Source organism: Nicotiana tabacum, chromosome 19 (assembly GCF_000715075.1).
Source record: "Nicotiana tabacum cultivar K326 chromosome 19, ASM71507v2, whole genome shotgun sequence".
NCBI classification, from domain to species: domain Eukaryota; kingdom Viridiplantae; phylum Streptophyta; class Magnoliopsida; order Solanales; family Solanaceae; genus Nicotiana; species Nicotiana tabacum.
The window spans coordinates 151,544,675-151,569,145 of NC_134098.1; the positions used below are offsets into that span (position 1 = coordinate 151,544,675).

General features: G+C 36.9%; 2 protein-coding genes and 2 long non-coding RNA genes across 5 annotated transcripts; 2 read left to right on the forward strand and 2 right to left on the reverse strand.

Annotated features, from left to right (window-relative positions):
• Positions 1-9,557: 9,557 nt before the first annotated feature.
• On the reverse strand, positions 9,558-11,241 carry LOC142173904 (uncharacterized). The gene is made up of 3 exons (XR_012703258.1): positions 11,108-11,241; positions 10,153-10,269; positions 9,558-10,041 (listed from the first exon to the last, which is right to left on the reverse strand). It is a non-coding gene; the product is annotated as an uncharacterized LOC142173904 (long non-coding RNA).
• A 901-nt stretch (positions 11,242-12,142) lies between these two features.
• Positions 12,143-15,797, forward strand: LOC107825799 (polygalacturonase). Of its 2 annotated transcripts, XM_075238911.1 has the most exons (9): positions 12,143-12,438; positions 12,598-12,726; positions 12,856-13,023; positions 13,117-13,149; positions 13,322-13,529; positions 13,654-13,735; positions 14,150-14,258; positions 15,098-15,214; positions 15,320-15,797. In XM_075238911.1, exons 1-9 carry the CDS (start codon positions 12,238-12,240, stop codon positions 15,566-15,568), a joined length of 1,296 nt encoding a protein of 431 aa, XP_075095012.1. In that variant the 5' UTR covers positions 12,143-12,237; the 3' UTR covers positions 15,569-15,797. The 2 variants fall into 2 exon arrangements, with proteins under 2 accessions (XP_075095012.1, XP_075095013.1); XM_075238912.1 differs by lacking the exon at positions 13,117-13,149.
• A 2,647-nt stretch (positions 15,798-18,444) lies between these two features.
• Positions 18,445-20,145, forward strand: LOC107825814 (polygalacturonase-like). The gene is made up of 5 exons (XM_075239826.1): positions 18,445-18,717; positions 18,877-19,005; positions 19,135-19,302; positions 19,396-19,428; positions 19,601-20,145. Exons 1-5 carry the CDS (start codon positions 18,517-18,519, stop codon positions 19,829-19,831), a joined length of 762 nt encoding a protein of 253 aa, XP_075095927.1. The 5' UTR covers positions 18,445-18,516; the 3' UTR covers positions 19,832-20,145.
• A 1,964-nt stretch (positions 20,146-22,109) lies between these two features.
• Positions 22,110-23,565, reverse strand: LOC142173905 (uncharacterized). Its single transcript, XR_012703260.1, has 3 exons — positions 23,436-23,565; positions 22,481-22,597; positions 22,110-22,370 (listed from the first exon to the last, which is right to left on the reverse strand). It is a non-coding gene; the product is annotated as an uncharacterized LOC142173905 (long non-coding RNA).
• Between the last annotated feature and the right edge of the window lie 906 nt (positions 23,566-24,471).

Here is a 24,471-nt window from a genome sequence, read left to right on the forward strand (position 1 = left end):
GTCCTCGAGTTATCGAAGATGCCTCCCGCCGAGATGAGCAAAAGGCGGGTATGTCTGAAGGGGCCGACTCCGAGGCCCTTCGCAGCGAGGAGAACGCTCCAAGTGGCTCACTTGGGGCAATAGATATTGGAGACTCGCCGATTCTCACTGCATTTTCTGAGGAGGCAATTCCGGAGGCCCAAGCTATGAGGACTCCCGAAGTAGACGGGGCCCATGGAGGGGAGGACCCCTTCCGTGGCTACTTTATCGGGGTCGAGGATGCTACCGACCTGAATTAAGCATCGAGTCTCTTCGATGAAGCTCAACAAGCCTTGAATTGGGTGAGTCTCAACTCCCTTTGTCGATATCATACATAGTTTATTTCTTCTCTTCCAGTCTAACTTCCTTTCTTTTTTCCGTATAGGCTTTGGCGCTCCATCAGGAGGCATTTTCAAAGTCCCGAGCAGAGCTGAGATGATGTGAGGCCGACCTCCGAGGGCTCACGGAGGAGAGAAATGCCCTTAAACTTCTCAGTGGGTAAAAAGAAAAGGAGATCAAGGACCACCAAGCTGAGTTGGCCAAGGCTCGCCAAGATCAGACCAACCTGATCGAGCGGATAATGAAAATCTTAAAAGCTCATGGGCTCAATTCGGAAACGGTGGCTAACATTTCAATCTCACAGCTGCAGCAAAAGGTCGAGAGGATCGAGCAATTCTGCGAGGAGGTCGACATGATGAAGGTGGAGTCCTTGGGGTGGAAAGAAAGTATGGACCGCTTTGCTGCTGAAAAAGAGGCTCCTCAAGCCCAATTGTCGTCGGTCGAAAGTCAACTTCGATGCATGAAGGAGAAGATCTTAGCTCAGGCAAAGAAAATAAAGGAGCTCAAGGCTAGATTGGCTTCCGAACTTGCAAAGCCAAATCTGAAGCCAAAAAGGTAAAGGACGAGGTAGAGACGATCGTGGCCGCCGCTCAAGTCCAAGCGAGAGAGGCAGTTGAGACCGCTCAAACTCGAGCACATTAGATTGATGAACTCGCCAAATGCCAATCTCGGAGGGAAACCCTCGAGGAGATCCATGCTCGAGGTTCCGATCTTATCGATGAGATAATAAAGGCTAAAGAGAATGAAGCTGATGTTAGATCGCTGGCCTCTTCCGATGATGATGATGGCAGCAAGAGCGAGTCCGAGAATGGGGAGGACTCGATGGAGAAGAAGTTGCCTCTGAGGAAAATTAGGAATCTTAGGCTTTTTTTCTTTTTTTTCTTTTTTGTGCGGGACCCTGATTGGTCCTTGTAAATATTTTCGTATAGATAAAAGATCTTTTTTCTCTTTGACTTGTCTTTATTCTATTTAATGCCTCGTGAAAATTCTATTTCATTCATGCTTTCATGCCTTATGGAGATTTTGCTCAAAAATTTGGGACTTTAGGCAACTAGACCGAAGTCGGACCAGTGTAGTCTTTAAAATCGAGTGAGTACTTACTCGAACTCGAAGTAGAATGCCCCTTTGGTTTTAGTTGAGTAAGGACGATTTCTCGAAATCAAAAAATAAAATGGCCCTTAGGCTCTTGAATTAGGCCGATATTGCCTCAAAAGAATGGCTTTTCCCCTTTTTCGGCTTGAAATATTAATCATAAAAATTTGTAATGCCTTAGCACGAGATAAATTTGTACCCATTAGGTTTTTCTAGGATTGGTGTTATCGAAGTCCTTTGCTTTGTTATGCCTTAGCACAAAATTGTCCGGGAGTTCGAACAATTCGCTACCCCTTAGGGTTTTTCGAGGGTCGATATTATCGAGACCCTTAGTAATTCAGCTGAGGGTTACCTTTTTAAACCAGTTATGAGAATATTTGAGGGCCTGTTTTATAACGAAATTCGGACGTCTCCGAACCATGTTAATTTGGCTGTAGCCTATAGTTTGGGATTTGCCCCTTAGGCTTGTTTACCTGTTATACTTCGAACTCGTTCGAAGTCTCAGTCCCCTAGTGGGGTGGTCGTGGCCTATAAAATCGAGGATTGCTTTTATAAGGTATTACGATTTCGAGGTTTAGTAATTCGATCATGTCGATATTTTGGACGGCAGTCCCCGAGTATAGGGTAAATTGCTTGAACTTTAGTTGTGATTGGCCCTTAAGCCAATTTTCACAATAAATCATAAGTATGAAATTGTAAAGTATAAATTTCTCTAAAGCATGGAACATCTGGTAAGGAAAAATACTTCTTTCAATAGATTATACATGCGTACATGTTTTGCCATTAGGGCTCGAGTAATCTACATGGACACAGTTCATTTGACCGTTTGGTCCTTTACCTATCGAGACCCTGTCGACACGAAGTATTTTTCTTGTAACTATCCGAGGGTGATGCCCCCCCCCCTCCAGTATTCGAGGTTGATTGTAAAGGAGCTTCGGATACTGTTGAATTGCTCTAAGTTAGCACGAATAATGGTTGCCTCGTTAAAAACACCGAAAAGAACCCATTTGGGATAAAAATCGGTCTAAGGGAAAAAGAGTGCAACGCGTGCTTTTAGACCTAGGGACTTTGTGTTTGAAGAATCCTTTGGTGCCTTCGATTAAACACCTGCAAATGGTTAGTATAAAATATAAACGAAAATGGAGAAGGTCGTACCTTAGCAGTAATATCATTTAAGGAGTGATATGTTCCAATATTTTGGTAATTGTTCACCGTTCATCGTGCCAAGTTTGTAGGATCCCCTTCTGATGATATCGAGGACCTGATACGGTCCCTCTTAGTTCGGGCCAAGTTTTCCTTTGTTTGGGTCTCGAGTATTGAGGGTGACCTTCCTCAGAACCAAGTCCCCGATTTTAAAGTGTCGAAGATTAGCTCTTCGATTGTAGTACCTTTCGATTCGTTGTTTCTGTGAGGCCATTTGAACGAGGGTGGCTTCCCGTTTTTCATCTAGCAATTCTAGGCTTGTATTCATAGCCTCGTGATTTGACTCTTCTATTGCGTATCGAAACCTGACGCTAGGTTCCTCGACTTCAACCGAGATCAGAGCTTCGGCATCATATACTAAAGAGAACGGTGTTGCCCTCGTACTGGATTTTGACGTTGTTCGATACACCCACAGGACTTCGGGCAATATTTCTCTCCATTTTCTGTTAGCGTTGTTCAATCTTTTCTTTAGATTTTGAATAATGGTCTTGTTTGTCGATTCGGCCTGTCCGTTCCCACTAGGATGATATGGCGTCGACATGATCCTTTTTATTTTGTGATCTTCGAGAAACTTTGTCACCTTGTTGCCGACGAATTGCTTTCCGTTGTCGCATACGATCTTGGCAGGCATCCCGAATCGGCATATAATGTGGTCACATATGAAGTCTATGATTTCATTCTCTCTAATTTTCTCGAAAGCCTATGCTTAAACCCACTTAGAGAAATAGTCAGTTATAAACAAAATAAATTTAGCTTTACATAGGGCTGATGGTAGAGGGCCGACGATATCCATTCCCCATTTCATGAATGGCCATGGGGATAAGACTGAGTGGAGTTGCTCTCCGGGTTGGTGAATCATCGGCGCATACCTTTGACATTTGTCGCACTTTCGAACAAACTCTTTTGTATCCTTTTCTATATCGGCCCAATAGAATCCTGCTCTAATGACTTTGTGAACCACTGATTCGGCACCAGAATGATTTTCGCATGTGCCCTCGTGGATTTCTCATAGGACGTAATCGGTATCTCCTAGTCCCAAACATATTGCCAATGGTCCATCGAACATCCATCTATATAGTGTTCTATCTTCGGCCAATGTGAATCGTGCGGCCTTCGTACGTAGACTCCTCGATTCCTTAGGATCCGATGGAAACTTCCCGTTCTTTAAGTACTCGATATATTTGTTCCTCCAATCCCAGGTTAGACTTGTGGAGTTGATTTCGGGCATGGCCTTCTTCGATTACTGACCTTGAAAGTTGTACGACAGTCCCCGAGCTAATCTCGTTGTCTTCGACTGATGACCCCAAATTTGCAAGGGCATCGACCTCGTTGTTTTGTTCTCTAGGTACATGTTGTAAGGTCCATTCTTTAAATTGATGTAAAGTCACATGTAGTTTGTCCAAGTACCTCTGCATTCGATCTTCTCGAGCCTCGAAGGTTCTGTTGACTTAGTTTACCACAAGCAGTGAGTCACATTTGGCCTCGATGGCCTCATACTCGGCCTCATTGCCTCATACTCGGCCTCATTGTTAGTTAACTTGGAAGTTTTGATAGCTTGTCTAATTGTATTACCCGTGGGCGGCTTCAAAACGATGCCTAGCCCGGATCCCTTCATGTTCGAAGCGCCTCTGTGAAGAGGGTCCATACCCCCGATGATGTATCCGACTTTAATAATAGTTCCTTTTCGACCTCGGGTATGAGGGCTGGCGTAAAGTCAGCCACGAAGTCCGCTAAGATTTGAGACTTGATGGTCGTTGGGGGTCGATACTCGATATCCTACCCATTGATCTCGACGGCCCATTTGGCCAATCGGCCCGAAAGTTCGGGCTTATGCAAAATATTGCGAAAGGGATAAGTAGTCACCACACAGATCGGGTGACACTGAAAATATGGTTTTAATTTCCTAGAGGCACTTATTAGGGCAAGCGCTAATTTTTCTTAAGTGTGGGTACCGGGTCTCGGCCTCACCTAAAGTTCGACTAACATAGTAAATAGGAAATTACGTACCTTGCTCATCTCGAACTAGGACACCATTTACCGCGATCTCCGAGACTGCTAAGTACAAGTAGAGTTGCTCGTCCGCTTTCGGAGTATGAAGCAGCGGCGGGCTCGAGAGGTACCGCTTTAATCCTTCCAATGCTTGTTGGCATTTCGGGTTTCATGCAAAATTGTTCCTCATTTTGAGCAGTGAGAAGAACTTGTGACTTTTATCTGAAGATCTCGATATGAATCCACCTGGGGCGGCTATGCGCCCTGTTAATCTTTGTACGGCCTTAACATTGTCCACGACTGTGATGTCTTCGATTGCCTTGATCTTATCAGGGTTGATTTCGATCCCCCGATTTGATACCATAAAGCCGACGAATTTGCCCGAGTCGACCTTGAATGCACATTTCTCCGGGTTGAGTTTCATGTAGTATTTCCTTAGTATATCGAAGGTTTCCTGCAAATGTGTCAAATGGTCATGTGCTCGCAGGGACTTAACTAGCATATCGTCAATATAAACCTCCATTTATTTACCTATTTGTTCTTCGAACATTCGATTTACTAAGAGTTGATAAGTGGAACCAGTATTATTTAGTCCAAATGGCATTACGTTATAACAATAGGTTCTGTACTTAGTGATGAACGATGTTTTTTTGCTAATTCTTAGTGTTCATTTGTATTTGATTGTACCAGGAGTAGGCATCGAGAAAACTAAGGATCTCGTGGCCGGTCGTTGCATCGATCATGCGATCAATATTCAGCAGAGGAAAAGAGTATTTAGGACATGCTTTGTTTAAATATTTATAGTCTACGCATTCTAAGTTTATTTCCCTTTTTAGGGACTACGACCACGTTTGCTAACCATTCAGGATATTTTACTTCCCGAATGGATCATATTTTGAGAAGTTTGGCTACCTCGTCCTTGATGAATGCATGTTTTACCTCGGACTGGTGCCTTCTCTTTTGTTTTACCGGGCGGAGTTTCAGATCCAAGCTCAGTCAATGTGTAGTGATCTCCGGCGGGATCCCTGTCATATCTAGGTGGGACCAAGCAAAACAATCCATATTATTGATAAGAAATTTAATGAGTTTTTCACTGAGCTCGGGGGTTAACCCCGTACCCAGGTATACCTTTCGATCGGGTAGATGCTCGATCAGTATGACTTGCTCCAGCTCTTCGATTGTCAATTTGGTGGCGTCGGAATACTCGGGGATTATGAAGGATCGAGGGGTCCAGTAGTCATCGTCCTCGTCCGTTTCCTGCTTCTCCGACTGAGTCGAGACTGGTGGTTGTGGTTGCTATTTAGCTTCGTGTTTTCCTTTGGAATCCGATCCCTTTGTTGACGAAAGCACCGATACCGGTATTACTTTGTCGACCGCAAACATCTCTTTGGCAGCTTGTTATTCCCCATACACCGTTTTTACTCCATCCGGTGTTGGGAACTCCAACATTTGGTAAAGGGTTGAGGGGATCGTCATCATGTTGTGAATCCAGGGTCTTCCGAGCAGTGCGTTGTATCTCAAAGCGCCCTCGATCACATGGAACTTTGTTTCTTGAATAGTTCCAGCTACATTTATTGGTAGGATGATTTCACCTTTAGTTGTTTCACTCGCCATGTTGAAGCCATTGAGAATCCGAGTTGCGGGTACGATCTGATCTTGTAGGCCGAGCTGCTCCACGACCCTCGATCAAATAATATTGGCCGAGCTTCCTGGATCTATTAAAACATATTTAACTTGAATTTTATTCATATGGATAGAGATTACCAAAGCATCATTGTGGGGATGTGAGATTCCTTCTGCTTCCTCATCATTGAATGATAAAGTGCCTTATGGCACGTAGTCTCGAGTTCTTTTTTCCCTGGTGATTGATACTTTAGTGCGTTTGAACACGGGCCCTTGTGGAATATTGACCCCACCAACGATCATGTGAATCACGTGCCGTGGTTCTTCCTGCTCGTTTTTCCTGTTTGTATCCCTGTCTCTGAAATGGTTTTTAGCTCGATCGCTCAAGAATTCTCGATAGTGACCTTAGTTGAATAGACGGGCCACATCCTCCCTTAGTTGTCTACAGTCTTCAGTTCTATGACCATGTGTACCATGGTATTTGCATATTTTATTGGGGTTTCTTTGGGATGGATCGGTTTGTAGGGGTCTGGGCCATCTAGTATCTTTGATTCTCCCAATGGCTAACATAATACTTGATGCGTCGATGCTGAAGTTGTATTCTGATAATCGTGGTGCTTCTGTGGGATCAGCATGTTTATCGAAGCCACTTTTTCTCATGAGCCATCGAGAGCTCTGTCCTCGATCGTTCCTTTGATCATTCCGGATGGGATTGTGTCCTGGGCCACTGTTTCTACGATCTGCGTTGTATGGTTGATACCGCTCTCTGTTCAACCAGGGTTCTCTGTCGATATCCCTTTGAGTTCTGCCGATGGGTCTGTTTGGATAAACGAAACCGGACGGGGTCCCCAATTGATCATCCTCGACCCTAATCTTTGACTGGTACCGATTATGTACATCAGCCCAAGTTTCTGCTGGATATTCAATTAAATTCTGCTTTAGTTGTCGTGATGCCATCGAACTTCGTTCGTTCAAACCTTGAGTAAAGGCTTGAACATTCCAATCGTCTGTGACAGGTGGTAGTTCCATGTGTTCCATCTGGAACTGAGATACGAATTCCCTCAATATTTCGTTGTCTTTTTGTTTCACCTTGAAGAGGTCCGACTTCCTAGTCACAACCTTTATTGCTCTGGCATGTGCCTTTACGAAGGAGTATGCAATCATGGCGAAGGAATCGATGGAATTAGGCAGCAAATTATGGTACCAACAGATTCAATCTCACCGTCTTCCAAGTCATTCCCTTTTATTGCGCATGTATAAGAAGTGGCGTGCTCTCTAGGGTCGGTGGTCCCATTATACTTAGGAATTTCTGGCATTCAAAATTTCTTCGGATTGGGTTTCGGAGCCGCACTTGGAGAGAAAGGCTTCTGTACGAATTTCTTTGAATCCATACCCTTTAGAATCGGCGGTGCCCTCGGTATTTAGTCAACCCGGGAGTTGTATGTCTCTACTTTCATGTCATTTGCCTCAATTTTCTTTTCTCCCGATTCAATCCGTTTAGTGAGCTCCTCGAGCATTTTCATAACGGCGGGGCCAGTCCCCGATTCGTTGGCGTTCGACCTTTCCGGCACATGCTCCGTCCTGTGGACGACTTATGGTTCGGTCCTACTCGGTGTTCGGTGTTGATTTTGCCGTTGTGCTATAGCGGCTTGTTGAGCATGTAATATTTCGAATATCAATTGGAGGCTAACTCTACCATCTTCTCCGCCCTGCGTACCTCGACCACCTGATCGAACTTCCCTGCGTACGCTACCTTCGGGATCAACGCCCAAATTTGCATTTAGGGCGACATGTGAACTGACATCGACGGGATTTGCAATTGGTACTCCCTCGAGGTCAGCCTGAGGCGCCTCGATCCCTGGGGCGGCTATATTGTCATTTTTTCCGTAAAATCCGAGGTCGTTGTCACCATGTGTAGGCGTTGCTTGTGAGTTTGACATGTTTATGCTGCGTAACTGTTTTTGATCAAATCTCGTAAGAATCTTTATTTTCAGGATAAACATGTCAAACTCACAAGCAACGCCTACACATGGTGACAACGACCTCGGATTTTACGGGAAAAATGACAATATAGCCGCCCCAGGGATCGAGGCGCCTCCGGCTGACCTCGAGGGAGCACCAATTGCAAATTCCGTCGATGTCAGTTCACATGTCGCCCTAAATACAAATTTGGGCGTTGATCCCGAAGGTAGCGTACGCAGGGAAGTTCGATCAGGTGGTCGAGGTACGCAGGGCGGAGAAGATGGTGGAGTTAGCCTCCAATTGATATTCGAAATATTACATGCTCAACAAGCCGCTATAGCACAACGACAAAATCAACACCGAACACCGAGTAGGATCGAACCATAAGTCGTCCACAGGACGGAGCATGTGCCGGAAAGGTCGAACGCCAACGAATCGTGGACTGACCCCGCCATTATGAAAATGCTTGAGGAGCTCACTAAACGGATTGAATCGGGAGAAAAGAAAATCGAGGTAAATGACAAGAAAGTAGAGACATACAACTCCCGGGTTGACTAAATACCGGGGGCACCGCCGATTCTAAAGGGTGTGGATTCAAAGAAATTCGTACAGAAGCCTTTCTCTCCAAGTGCGGCTCCGAAACCCAATCCGAAGAAATTTTGAATGCCAGAAATTCCTAAGTATAATGGGACCACCGACCCTAAAGAGCACACCACTTCTTATACATGCGCAATAAAAGGGAATGACTTGGAAGACGATGAGATTGAATCTGTTGGTACCACAATTTGCCGCCTAATTCCATCGATTCCTTCGCCATGCTTGCATACTCCTTCGTAAAGGCACATGCCGGAGCAATAAAGGTTGTGACTAGGAAGTCGGACCTCTTCAAGGTGAAATAAAAAGACAACGAAATGTTGAGGGAAGGGGGGATCGAAATCAACCCTGATAAGATCAAGGCAATCGAAGACATCACAGTCGTGTTTCACACTATTTGATTTTGATTGAGCATAGAGTTAAAGTTATCATCTTGAATTACTTATGTCTTATACAAGTAATAATGGCAGAAAATATAAAAGTAATGTTTGAACATTTAAGATTTGACTAATTCAATGAACTTAAATTGTAAAAGTTTTGAAAGTTGTATGAATACTATTATATACTAGTAAAATCGTGTTTATATATATATATATATATATATATATATATATATATTTTTTTTTTTCTTGCTTTGTTGTAAACTAGGCAGAATATTGTCATTTAGATTAATGATGAGGAAATACTTTATGCAAGAGAAATTCTTCCATCTCCTTGATTATTTGCGACCACTCAAATACATAGGAGAAAAATAATCTTTCACAACACACGAACTTACACTGACAAATACATAATACAGTAGCAGTTATAATTCCTAGCCAACTTGATTCTAAAATTGTACTTCCTTTCCTTCTACTCCCCTTGTATAACATAACTTTTCTATTGGACATATGCCAATAATGAATTTCTCAAGAACAAAAGGGATTGTAAAAATGATATAAAGGGACATGTATACAAAGGATAAAAATATTATTAATTCCATAAAAATGCCCACGGGCGCTCGGAAGGGCATTTTGGGAAAGCTACCCCTTTTGTTGTGTATTTGACGTTTGCACATAAAGCTTTAACAGTTGGATCTCCTAGGTAACGTATGTCCACATTTTCCATTTGTATCCCTTGGCATGGAACAGTTTTACTGCAGTTTAATTTAACTGCAGTATGCGTGGAACTCGTTCCCTTAATATTTTTGTACATTATATTACTCACATGCACTGCTTCTTTCTGGAAAATTTAAAAAAAAAAAGGAAAAAACACACACAAGAAAAATATAAATATTACCACTTACTCTAAAAAGAAATTTGACATGAGTACTCACATGACTTAATTAATTACCTGCTCTTTGCATGGTTTTTCTTGGTCATAGTAAAATTGATCTATGATTATGGGGTTGGTCACATTCACCATCTCTATATCTTGAAAAAGAATGTTTTTTGCATATCCACGTCCTCCCTTTAGAATTAGACAATTAAAAAAAACTCATGTCATATTTATAAGTATAAACATATTGAAATAAATTAAAAGAATTTTTTCGTAATATGAATATTATAAAAACTTACTTACATCGGGTATTTATACAAAATCATAGTCCCCTCTGTCCCAATTTATGTGACATATTTTGCTTTCGAGATTCAAACGTCTTAATTTTGACCGTGCATTTGAATATAAAATGTTTAAGTTTTTTGAAATAAAATTTATATATTTAGAAACTACATAAAAAGTATTATAAGTCACAGTATATGATTAATAATTCAAAATATCTAAAAGACATATAATTAAAAAAATTACGGTCAAAGAATAATTTATTTGACTTTTGAAATACGAATAGTATATTGGGACGGAGGGAGTATTAATTAATCATGGTTAAGTAATAAGATAAGAGGAGAATATATATATCCTGATCTGTTGCAGCTTAAGATATTGCTGCATGTATATATCCTAATCTTGTCTAAATGATAGGGTTTTGTTAACCATAAGAAATAAAATTACTTGATCATTCAAAAAACCACAAAATGCAAAGTACTGATTACTGAAACTGTTACACACTAATAAGATCAGATCAAAGAAAGAAATAAATTAAACTAAGATAAAGTGAGGTGTGATTAACATTATTAACCAGTTTTTCAACAAAACTAGACTTAGATTTACAGTTTTAGTTCCCAGGTGGTTTGCCAAATGAGAAGTGGTGATATGAAAATTTGTTAGTAACTCAAAATACATGATAGTGAATGACTATTATATTAATTAATTAGATTAGACTTAATAAACAGTGGGAAACCAAATCATATACCTGCCAAGACTTTATTCTTAATCCATTAGTTGTTCCCCTCAAGGTGGCATCGTGTACATAAATATTTGAAACAACATCCTCCTCTTTATTTTTTCCCAAGCTTCCAATACTAAAACAAAAAAGACACAAAAATTAGTATTTTATAAAAAGAAAAAATACGATTAAACATAGAACTTTCCTTTTATTTCTTTTTTAAAAAGAAGTTCTCAACCTTTTGAACGTAAATTAGAGGTGACATAATATGTCAATATCATAAAACATCCAATAAAATTAAATGGACTGAAATGGATAAATAAGTCAATGGACTGAAATGGATAAATAAGTCTTACTTCGGGTTGCATGTCGGATACTTGGATTTTCTTTTCCAATTGTTAGGGTTTTTATTTTTATTTTTAGTGTACTTTTTCACTAAAAAAATATGATTACTAGCTTTAACAACTTTTTCCTTCCCGCTTAAAGGCTATCAAATAAAATTTTAATTAATTATATGGTTATATTTATATGGTTGGAGAAGCTAACTACTCTTTCCAAACCATCTTATAGTAGGTTTAGTTACCACGCAAGAGTTTGTTGAAATGGTAAAAGTTCTTTTATCCTTAATCAGTGATTTCATGTTCGAATCTTAAGAATAATTGAATCCTCTTCTATAAGGGGTATTAATTAATTTTACAACGCGAATCTGAATAGTCCAACCAGGGGGTTCCGGACAGTACTGAATACTTTAAAAAACAAAATTAGATTTAGCTAGATGAATTAGGAAGTTGGCCGTTTCTCATACACTTAACTCATGCTTGTGTGATGTCAACAAGCACAAGGAAAGTAAGAAACCATTTTTGGGAGAAAATGCTAGTCCTTTTTCAATGTCCTAGTTGAGATATACCAGAATAATCAAAGTGTTGACTTCTCACATTTTGTGCTAAAAAACAACACTTTCTCTGATTAAGGACCATTATTTTCCCTCTTTAGAAACCTTTTCATTCTTTCTCCAAGTCATTTTCCATTTTCTCCCTCTATAAATATGTATGATACTTCAAGTTGAGGAAGCATAAGTCCTCTTTCATTTTATTCTTATTTCCTAATTAAGTTTAATTTCGAAAGGAGAACAAAGAGAATAAAAAAAAGAAAAAGAAATGTTTCTTAGAAGCCTTCTTATCTTACTACTAGCCACTTGTTTGCTTTCAACCTTTTGTAATGGAAAGAAGATTGGAAAACCTATAAAACGTGGTAATAGTAGTGCACCAAAAATTGATAATGTGAGGAAAACGCCACAAGTAATTATTGATACACAAGCTTTTGGAGCCAAAGGTGATGGACTCACAAATGATACAGAGGTAAATTCTTTTTCGTTTTTTAACTAACTTTATATTTCTTGCTTGTTTTATTTTTGTGAAAATTCTATCTACAAGAGGTATCAAACTGCATGCAGTTCCACTATAGCAGACTTTTGTTTTAGTAGAAAATGATACTGAAATCATCAGTTTTAATTTCAGGCATTTATAAAGGCTTGGAAGAAGGCATGCAAAACAGAAAATGCTGTGCTTTTGGTGCCAAGGCACAAGAGATATTATGTTGGACCAATTAAATTTCATGGTCCTTGCAAGAAAGGCCTTAGAATGATGGTGAGTTCAAATTCATGACAAGCAAAAAAAAAATATCTACTTAAATTAGAATTGACTTATAATTTATTAGTAATTTTCTTTTCCTAATTACCTTTCCAATTTCGTCCTTGATATTATTTTGTCATTTAGATAAATGGAGAACTCAGAGCTTCAAAAAATATATCAGATTATGAGCAAGATAGAAGACATTGGCTTTTATTCCAAAACATGGAAAACTTTACAGTTGAAGGTGTAGGTAGCATCGATGGCAATGGAGAAGTATGGTGGAAATACTCTTGCAAAATTGATAAAACAATTGTGAGTATTAGTGTAATGTAAAAGAAATAAGTGTGTTTTTTTTATTCAAGTCAAGTAATTAATATAGTATTAGTTTTTCTCTATTTTCTGCAGCCATGCAATGCAAAAACACTAATAGCTCCAACTGTAAGTTTTAATCCCGCCTTTTTCATATATAAAAAGGATAGTCTAGTGCACTAAACTCTACTATACGCGGAGGAAAAGGATCAGACCACTTTTTCCACCGTAATACCGTGTATCATCAGCATATTTAAAATTCAGCAATGAACATTACTAAATATATATATTCATTTGACAGGCTATGTTCTTTAATAATTGCACAAATGTGACAGTAAGAAACTTAGAGTTCAAGAATCCACAGAAGATGCACTTGACAATTTCTAAAAGTGAGCATGTTGAGGTTTCAAGATTGAGACTTACAGCACCAGCTGATAGCCCCAACACTGATGGGATTCACGTTTCTGGGACTAAAGATATTGATATTCACCATTGTTATATTGAAACAGGTTTAAAAATAAATTGGCAATAATTTTTCTGGGAAAATATTGTGCTTTAATTAATTACTTGCTTCTTTTTTTTTAGTGATTTTGTAACTACTTATTAATTAATGGATGATGTTTTTATGGTTAGGTGATGATTGTATATCAATAGTAAATGGTTCCACAAATGTTAGAGCAAGATACATACATTGCGGACCTGGCCATGGAATCAGGTAATTATGCAATATGGTAGAGAATTAATTAGAAGTCCATATATTCCCACACTTTAATTAATTCAATTGTAAACACTTTGAAAAAGTTGTTAAAGCTAGTAATCATATTTTTTTAGTGAAAAAGTACACTAAAAATAAAAATAAAAACCCTAACAATTGGAAAAGAAATCCAAGTATCCGACATGCAACCCGAAGTAAGACTTATTTATCCATTTCAGTCCATTGACTTATTTATCCATTTCAGTCCATTTAATTTTATTGGATGTTTTATGATATTGACAAATTTTGTCACCTTTAATTTACGTTCAAAAGGTTGAGAGCTTCTTTTTAAAAAAGAAATAAAAGGAAAGTTCTATGTTTAATCGTATTTTTTCTTTTTATAAAATACTAATTTTTGTGTCTTTTTTGTTTTAGTATTGGAAGCTTGGGAAAAAATAAAGAGGAGGATGTTGTTTCAAATATTTATGTACACGATGCCACCTTGAGGGGAACAACTAATGGATTAAGAATAAAGTCTTGGCAGGTATATGATTTGGTTTCCCACTGTTTATTAAGTCTAATCTAATTAATTAATATAATAGTCATTCACTATCATGTATTTTGAGTTACTAACAAATTTTCATATCACCACTTCTCATTTGGCAAACCACCTGGGAACTAAAACTGTAAATCTAAGTCTAGTTTTGTTGAAAAACTGGTTAATAATGTTAATTACACCTCACTTTATCTTAGTTTAATTTATTTCTTTCTTTGATCTGATCTTATTAGTGTGTAACAGTTTCAGTAATCAGTACTTTGCATTTTGTGGTTTTTTGAATGATCAAGTAATTTTGTTTCTTATGGTTGACAAAACCCTATCATTTAGACAAGATTAGGATATATACATGCAGCAATATCTTAAGCTGCACCAGATCAGGATATACATATTCTCCTCTTATCTTATTACTTAACCATGGTTAATTAATACTCCCTCCGTCCCAATATACTATTTGTATTTCAAAAGTCAAATAAATTATTCTTTGACCGTAATTTTTTTAATTATATGTCTTTTAGATATTTTGAATTATTAATCATATATTGTGACTTATAATACTTTTTTATGTAGTTTCTAAATATATAAATTTTATTTCAAAAAACTTAAACATTTTATATTCAAATGCACGGTCAAAATTAAGACGTTTGAATCTCGAAAGCAAAATATGTCATATAAATTGGGACAGAGGGGACTATGATTTTGTATAAATACCCGATGTAAGTAAGTTTTTATAATATTCATATTACGAAAAAATTCTTTTAATTTATTTCAATATGTTTATACTTATAAATATGACATGAGTTTTTTTTAATTGTCTAATACTAAAGGGAGGACGTGGATATGCAAAAAACATTCTTTTTCAAGATATAGAGATGGTGAATGTGACCAACCCCATAATCATAGATCAATTTTACTGTGACCAAGAAAAACCATGCAAAGAGCAGGTAATTAATTAAGTCATGTGAGTACTCATGTCAAATTTCTTTTTAAAGTGGTAATATTTATATTTTTCTTGTGTGTGTTTTTTCCTTTTTTTTTAAATTTTCCAGAAAGAAGCAGTGCATGTGAGTAATATAATGTACAAAAATATTAAGGGAACGAGTTCCACGCATACTGCAGTTAAATTAAACTGCAGTAAAACTGTTCCATGCCAAGGGATACAAATGGAAAATGTGGACATACGTTACCTAGGAGATCCAACTGTTAAAGCTTTATGTGCAAACGTCAAATACACAACAAAAGGGGTAGCTTTCCCAAAATGCCCTTCCGAGCGCCCGTGGGCATTTTTATGGAATTAATAATATTTTTATCCTTTGTATACATGTCCCTTTATATCATTTTTACAATCCCTTTTGTTCTTGAGAAATTCATTATTGGCATGTCCAATAGAAAAGTTATGTTATACAAGGGGAGTAGAAGGAAAGGAAGTATAATTTTAGAATCAAGTTGGCTAGGAATTATAACTGCTACTGTATTATGTATTTGTCAGTGTAAGTTCGTGTGTTGTGAAAGATTATTTTTCTCCTATGTATTTGAGTGGTCGCAAATAATCAAGGAGATGGAAGAATTTCTCTTGCATAAAGTATTTCCTCATCATTAATCTAAATGACAATATTCTGCCTAGTTTACAACAAAGCAAGAAAAAAAAAAAAAAATATATATATATATATATATATATATATATATATATATATATATATATATATATATAAACACGATTTTACTAGTATATAATAGTATTCATACAACTTTCAAAACTTTTACAATTTAAGTTCATTGAATTAGTCAAATCTTAAATGTTCAAACATTACTTTTATATTTTCTGCCATTATTACTTGTATAAGACATAAGTAATTCAAGATGATAACTTTAACTCTATGCTCAATCAAAATCAAATAGTGTGAAACACGACTGTGATGTCTTCGATTGCCTTGATCTTATCAGGGTTGATTTCGATCCCCCCTTCCCTCAACATTTCGTTGTCTTTTTATTTCACCTTGAAGAGGTCCGACTTCCTAGTCACAACCTTTATTGCTCCGGCATGTGCCTTTACGAAGGAGTATGCAAGCATGGCGAAGGAATCGATGGAATTAGGCGGCAAATTGTGGTGCCAACAGATTCAATCTCATCGTCTTCCAAGTCATTCCCTTTTATTGCGCATGTATAAGAAGTGGTGTGCTCTTTAGGGTCGGTGGTCCCATTATACTTAGGAATTTCTGGCATTCAAAATTTCTTCGGATTGGGTTTCGGAGCCGCACTTGGAGAGAAAGGCTTCTGTACGAATTTCTTTGAATCCATACCCTTTAGAATCGGCGGTGCCCCCGGTATTTAGTCAACCCGGGAGTTGTATATCTCTACTTTCTTGTCATTTGCCTCGATTTTCTTTTCTCCCGATTCAATCCGTTTAGTGAGCTCCTCGAGCATTTTCATAACGGCGGGGCCAGTCCCCGATTCGTTGGCGTTCGACCTTTCCGGCACATGCTCCGTCCTGTGGACGACTTATGGTTCGATCCTACTCGGTGTTCGGTGTTGATTTTATCGTTGTGCTATAACGGCTTGTTGAGCATGTAATATTTCGAATATCAATTGGAGGCTAACTCCACCATCTTCTCCGCCCTACGTACCTCGACCACCTGATCGAACTTCCCTGCGTACGCTACCTTCGGGATCAACGCCCAAATTTGCATTTAGGGCGACATGTGAACTGACATCGACGGGATTTGCAATTGGTGCTCCCTCGAGGTCAGCCTGAGGCGCCTCGATCCCTGGGGCGGCTATATTGTCATTTTTTCCGTAAAATCCGAGGTCGTTGTCACCATGTGTAGGCGTTGCTTGTGAGTTTGACATGTTTATCCTGAAAATAAAGATTCTTACGAGAACAAGTGTAAAGCAGTGTGTGTTATTGGAATCAGTATTAAGCAATCACTATTATCCTTAAAATTGGATAACAATTAAACTTATAATGTGGTTCTAAGGATACGTGATTTCACTTAATACCAATTGATAAATATGAAGATTAATAACAGAAATGAACTATAAAGTAAAGCAAACTAGTGTTAGAATGGAACTCAGCCCTCAAGTTTGGATACCCTCGAATTGGTTGATGCAAGAACAATTAAAATATAACAAGCTTATGAACAATAGTATAAACGAGAAAGAGAATTATATTGTTGTGGTATCTGTGAACAATGTGTCCTACAGATGATTAGAATCCCCCCCTTAAATAGTAGAGGAATTCCACTTATGGTATAATTCTAATTACAAAAGGAAATCTCATGATTAGTTAATTAACCGTTTCTGATTTGATCCGTTCCGAGATTTACGCCATGATCCTCGACCAGTCACGGATATCTCGCCTTTCTGTTAATCTTCATGGTTTAGTCTGTTCCGTTACGAGGTCATCCTTCGATGCGACCTCCCGGTCTCGGTCAAATAGTAAAATCGGGTGGTCCCGATTTTAACCTTATACACTTTTCTTATTCCAATTCCGGTGAATTACATTTCACGCTCACATATATACATCAGTAAACTGAACTTCAAATCTAAGAAGAAGAAAAGTCCTTCCCGCTTAAAGGCTATCAAATAAAATTTCAATTAATTATATGGTTATATTTATATGGTTGGAGAAGCTAACTACTCTTTCCAAACCATCTTATAGTAGGTTTAGTTACCACGCAAGAGTTTGTTGAAATGGTAAAAGTTCTTTTATCCTTAATCAGTGATTTCATGTTCGAATCTTAAGAATAATTGAATCCTCTTCTATAAGGGGTATTAATTAATTTTACAACACCGAATCTGAATAGTCCAACCAGGGGGTTCCGGACAGTACTGAATATTTTAAAAAATAAAATTAGGTTTAGCTAGATGAATTAGGAAGTTGGCCGTTTCTCATACACTTAACTCATGCTTGTGTGATGTCAACAAGCACAAGGAAAGTAAGAAACCATTTTTGGGAGAAAATGCTAGTCCTTTTTCAATGTCCTAGTTGAGATATACCAGAATAATCAAAGTGTTGACTTCTCACATTTTGTGCTAAAAAACAACACTTTCTCTGATTAAGGACCATTATTTTCCCTCTTTAGAAACCTTTTTATTCTTTCTCCAAGTCATTTTCCATTTTCTCCCTCTATAAATATGTATGATACTTCAAGTTGAGGAAGCACAAGTCCTCTTTCATTTTATTCTTATTTCCTAATTAAGTTTAATTTCGAAAGGAGAACAAAGAGAATAAAAAAAAGAAAAAGAAATGTTTCTTAGAAGCCTTCTTATCTTACTACTAGCCACTTGTTTGCTTTCAACCTTTTGTAATGGAAAGAAGATTGGAAAACCTATAAAACGTGGTAATAGTAGTGCACCAAAAATTGATAATGTGAGGAAAACACCACAAGCAATTATTGATACACAAGCTTTTGGAGCCAAAGGTGATGGACTCACAAATGATACAGAGGTAAATTCTTTTTCGTTTTTTAACTAACTTTATATTTCTTGCTTGCTTTATTTTTGTGAAAATTCTATCTACAAGAGGTATCAATCTGCATGCAGTTCCACTATAGCAGACTTTTGTTTTAGTAGAAAATGATACTGAAATAATCAGTTTTAATTTCAGGCATTTATAAAGGCTTGGAAGAAGGCATGCAAAACAGAAAATGTTGTGCTTTTGGTGCCAAGGCACAAGAGATATTATGTTGGACCAATTAAATTTTATGGTCCTTGCAAGAAAGGCCTTAGAATGATGGTGAGTTCAAATTCATGACAAGCAAAAAAAAAATATCTAGTTAAATTAGAATTGACTTATAATTTATTAGTAATTTTCTTTTCCTAATTACCTTTCCAATTTCGTTCTTGATATTTTTTTGTCATTTAGATAAATGGAGAACTCAAAGCTTCAAAAAATATATCAGATTATGAGCAAGATAGAAGACATTGGCTTTTATTCCAAAACATGGAAAACTTTACAGTTGAAGGTGTAGGTAGCATCGATGGCAATGGAGAAGTATGGTGGAAACACTCTTGCAAAATTGATAAAACAATTGTGAGTATTAGTGTAATGTAAAAGAAATAAGTGTGTTTTTTTTATTCAAGTCAAGTAATTAATATAGTATTATTTTTTCTCTATTTTCTGCAGCCATGCAATGCGAAAACACTAATAGCTCCAACTGTAAGTTTCAATCCCGCCTTTTACATATATAAAAAGGATAGTCTAGTGCACTAAGCTCTACTATACGCGGAGGAAAAGGATCAGATCACTTTTTCCACCGTAATACCGTATATCATCAGCATATTTAAAATTCAGCAATGAACATTACTAAATATATATATTCAATTGACAGGCTATGTTCTTTAACAATTGCACAAATGTGACAGTAAGAAACTTAGAGTTCAAGAATCCACAGAAGATGCACTTGACAATTTCTAAAAGTGAGCATTTTGAGGTTTCAAGATTGAGACTTACAGCACCAGCTGATAGCCCCAACACTGATGGGATTCACATTTCTTGGACTAAAGATATTGATATTCACCATTGTTATATTGAAACAGGTTTAAAAATAAATTGGCAATAATTTTTCTGGGAAAATATTGTGCTTTAATTAATTACTTGTTTCTTTTTTCTGGGAAATGTAATTCACCGGAATTGGTATAAGAAAAGTGTATCCGGTTAAAACCGGGACCACCCGATTTTACTATTTGACCGAGACCGGGAGGTCGCATCGAAGGATGACCTCGTAATGGAACAGACTAAACCATGAAGATTAACAGAAAGGCGAGATATCCGTGACTGGTCGAGGATCATGGCGTATATCTCGGAACGGATCAAATCAGAAATGGTTAATTAGCTAATCATAAGATTTCCTTTTGTAATTAGAATTATACCATAAGTGGAATTCCTCTACTATTTAGGGGGAGGGGTTAAGGGGATTCTAATCATCTGTAGGACACATTGTTCACAGATACCACAACAATATAATTCTCTTTCTCGTTTATACTATTGTTCATAAGCTTGTTATATTTTAATTGTTCTTGCATCAACCAATTCGAGGGTATCCAAACTTGAGGGCTCAGTTCCATTCTAACACTGGTTTGCTTTACTTTGTAGTTTATTTCTGTTATTAATCTTCATATTTATCAATTGGTATTAAGTGAAATCACGTATCCTTAGAACCACATTATAAGTTTAATTGTTATCCAATTTTAAGGATAATAGTGATTGCTTAATACTGATTCCAATAACACACACTGCTTTACGCTTGTTCTCGTAAGAATCTTTATTTTCAGGATAAACATGTCAAACTCACAAGCAACGCCTACACATGGTGACAACGACCTCGGATTTTACGAAAAAAATGACAATATAGCCGCCCCAGGGATCGAGGCGCCTCAGGCTGACCTCGAGGGAGCACCAATTGCAAATCCCGTCGATGTCAGTTCACATGTCGCCCTAAATGCAAATTTGGGCGTTGATCCCGAAGGTAGCGTACGCAGGGAAGTTCGATCAGGTGGTCGAGGTATGCAGGGCGGAGAAGATGGTGGAGTTAGCCTCCAATTGATATTCGAAATATTACATGCTCAACAAGCCGCTATAGCACAACGACAAAATCAACACCGAACACCGAGTAGGATCGAACCATAAGTCGTCCACAGGACGGAGGATGTGCCGGAAAGGTCGAATGCCAACGAATCGGGGACTGACCCCGCCGTTATGAAAATGCTCGAGGAGCTCACTAAACGGATTGAATCGGGAGAAAAGAAAATCGAGGCAAATGACAAGAAAGTAGAGACATACAACTCCCGGGTTGACTAAATACCGGGGGCACCGCCGATTCTAAAGTGTATGGATTCAAAGAAATTCGTACAGAAGCCTTTCCCTCCAAGTGCGGCTCCGAAATCCAATCCGAAGAAATTTTGAATGCCAGAAATTCCTAAGTATAATGGGACCACCGACCCTAAAGAGCACGCCACTTCTTATACATGCGCAATAAAAGGGAATGACTTGGAAGACGGTGAGATTGAATCTGTTGGTACCACAATTTGCCGCCTAATTCCATCGATTCCTTCGCCATGCTTGCATACTCCTTCGTAAAGGCACATGCCGGAGCAATAAAGGTTGTGACTAGGAAGTCGGACCTCTTCAAGGTGAAACAAAAAGACAACGAAATGTTGAGGGAAGGGGGGATCGAAATCAACCCTAATAAGATCAAGGCAATCGAAGACATCACAGTCGTGTTTCACACTATTTGATTTTGATTGAGCATAGAGTTAAAGCTATCATCTTGAATTACTTATGTCTTATACAAGTAATAATGGCAGAAAATATAAAAGTAATGTTTGAACATTTAAGATTTGACTAATTCAATGAACTTAAATTGTAAAAGTTTTGAAAGTTGTATGAATACTATTATATACTAGTAAAATCGTGTTTATATATATATATATATATATATATATATATATATATATATATATATATATATATATATATATATATATATATATATATTTTTTTTTTGCTTTGTTGTAAACTAGGCAGAATATTGTCATTTAGATTATTGATGAGGAAATACTTTATGCAAGAGAAATTCTTCCATCTCCTTGATTATTTGCGACCACTCAAATACATAGGAGAAAAATAATCTTTCACAACACATGAACTTATACTGACAAATACATAATACAGTAGCAGTTATAATTCCTAGCCAACTTGATTCTAAAATTGTACTTCCTTTCCTTCTACTCCCCTTGTATAACATAACTTTTCTATTGGACATATGCCAATAATGAATTTCTCAAGAACAAAAGGGATTGTAAAAATGATATAAAGGGACATGTATTGTATACAAAGGATAAAAATATTATTAATTCCATAAAAATACCCACGGGCGCTCGGAAGGGCATTTTGGGAAAGCTACCCCTTTTGTTGTGTATTTGACGTTTGCACATAAAGCTTTAACAGTTGGACCTCCTAGGTAACGTATGTCCACATTTTCCATTTGTATCCCTTGGCATGGAACAGTTTTACTGCAGTTTAATTTTAACTGCAGTATGCGTGGAACTCGTTCCCTTAATATTTTTGTACATTATATTACTCACATGCACTGCTTCTTTCTGGAAAATTTAAAAAAAAAAGGAAAAAACACACACAAAAAAAATATAAATATTACCACTTACTCTAAAAAGAAATTTAACATGAGTACTCACATGACTTAATTAATTACCTGCTCTTTGCATGGTTTTTCTTGGTCACAGTAAAATTGATCTATGATTATGGGGTTGGTCACATTCACCATCTCTATATCTTGAAAAAGAATGTTTTTTGCATATCCACGTCCTCCCTTTAGAATTAGACAATTAAAAAAAACTCATGTCATATTTATAAGTATAAACATATTGAAATAAATTAAAAGAATTTTTTCGTAATATGAATATTATAAAAACTTACTTACATCGGGTATTTATACAAAATCATAGTCCCCTATGTCCCAATTTATATGACATATTTTGCTTTCGAGATTCAAACGTCTTAATTTTGACCGTGCATTTGAATATAAAATGTTTAAGTTTTTTGAAATAAAATTTATATATTTAGAAACTATATAAAAAGTATTATAAGTCACAGTATATGATTAATAATTCAAAATATCTAAAAGACATATAATTAAAAAAATTACGGTCAAAGAATAATTTATTTGACTTTTGAAATACGAATAATATATTGGGACGGAGGGAGTATTAATTAACCATGGTTAAGTAATAAGATAAGAGGAGAATATGTATATCCTGATCTGGTGCAGCTTAAGATATTGCTGCATGTATATATCCTAATCTTGTCTAAATGATAGGGTTTTGTCAACCATAAGAAACAAAATTACTTGATCATTCAAAAAACCACAAAATGCAAAGTACTGATTACTGAAACTGTTACACACTAATAAGATCAGATCAAAGAAAGAAATAAATTAAACTAAGATAAAGTGAGGTGTAATTAACATTATTAACCAGTTTTTCAACAAAACTAGACTTAGATTTACAGTTTTAGTTCCCAGGTGGTTTGCCAAATGAGAAGTGGTGATATGAAAATTTGTTAGTAACTCAAAATACATGATAGTGAATGACTATTATATTAATTAATTAGATTAGACTTAATAAACAGTGGGAAACCAAATCATATACCTGCCAAGACTTTATTCTTAATCCATTAGTTGTTCCCCTCAAGGTGGCATCGTGTACATAAATATTTGAAACAACATCCTCCTCTTTATTTTTTCCCAAGCTTCCAATACTAAAACAAAAAAGACACAAAAATTAGTATTTTATAAAAAGAAAAAATACGATTAAACATAGAACTTTCCTTTTATTTCTTTTTTAAAAAGAAGTTCTCAACCTTTTTGAACGTAAATTAGAGGTGACAAAATATGTCAATATCATAAAACATCCAATAAAATTAAATGGACTGAAATGGATAAATAAGTCAATGGACTGAAATGGATAAATAAGTCTTACTTCGGGTTGCATGTCGGATACTTGGATTTTCTTTTCCAATTGTTAGGGTTTTTATTTTTATTTTTAGTGTACTTTTTCACTAAAAAAATATGATTACTAGCTTTAACAACTTTTTCCTTCCCGCTTAAAGGCTATCAAATGAAATTTCAATTAATTATATGGTTATATTTATATGGTTGGAGAAGCTAACTACTCTTTCCAAACCATCTTATAGTAGGTTTAGTTACCACGCAAGAGTTTGTTGAAATGGTAAAAGTTCTTTTATCCTTAAGTGATTTCATGTTCGAATCTTAAGAATAATTGAATCCTCTTCTATAAGGGGTATTAATTAATTTTACAACGCGAATCTGAATAGTCCAACCAGGGGGTTCCGGACAGTACTGAATATTTTAAAAAATAAAATTAGGTTTAGCTAGATGAATTAGGAAGTTGGCCGTTTCTCATACACTTAACTCATGCTTGTGTGATGTCAACAAGCACAAGGAAAGTAAGAAACCATTTTTGGGAGAAAATGCTAGTCCTTTTTCAATGTCCTAGTTGAGATATACCAGAATAATCAAAGTGTTGACTTCTCACATTTTGTGCTAAAAAACAACACTTTCTCTGATTAAGGACCATTATTTTTCCTCTTTAGAAACCTTTTCATTCTTTCTCCAAGTCATTTTCCATTTTCTCCCTCTATAAATATGTATGATACTTCAAGTTG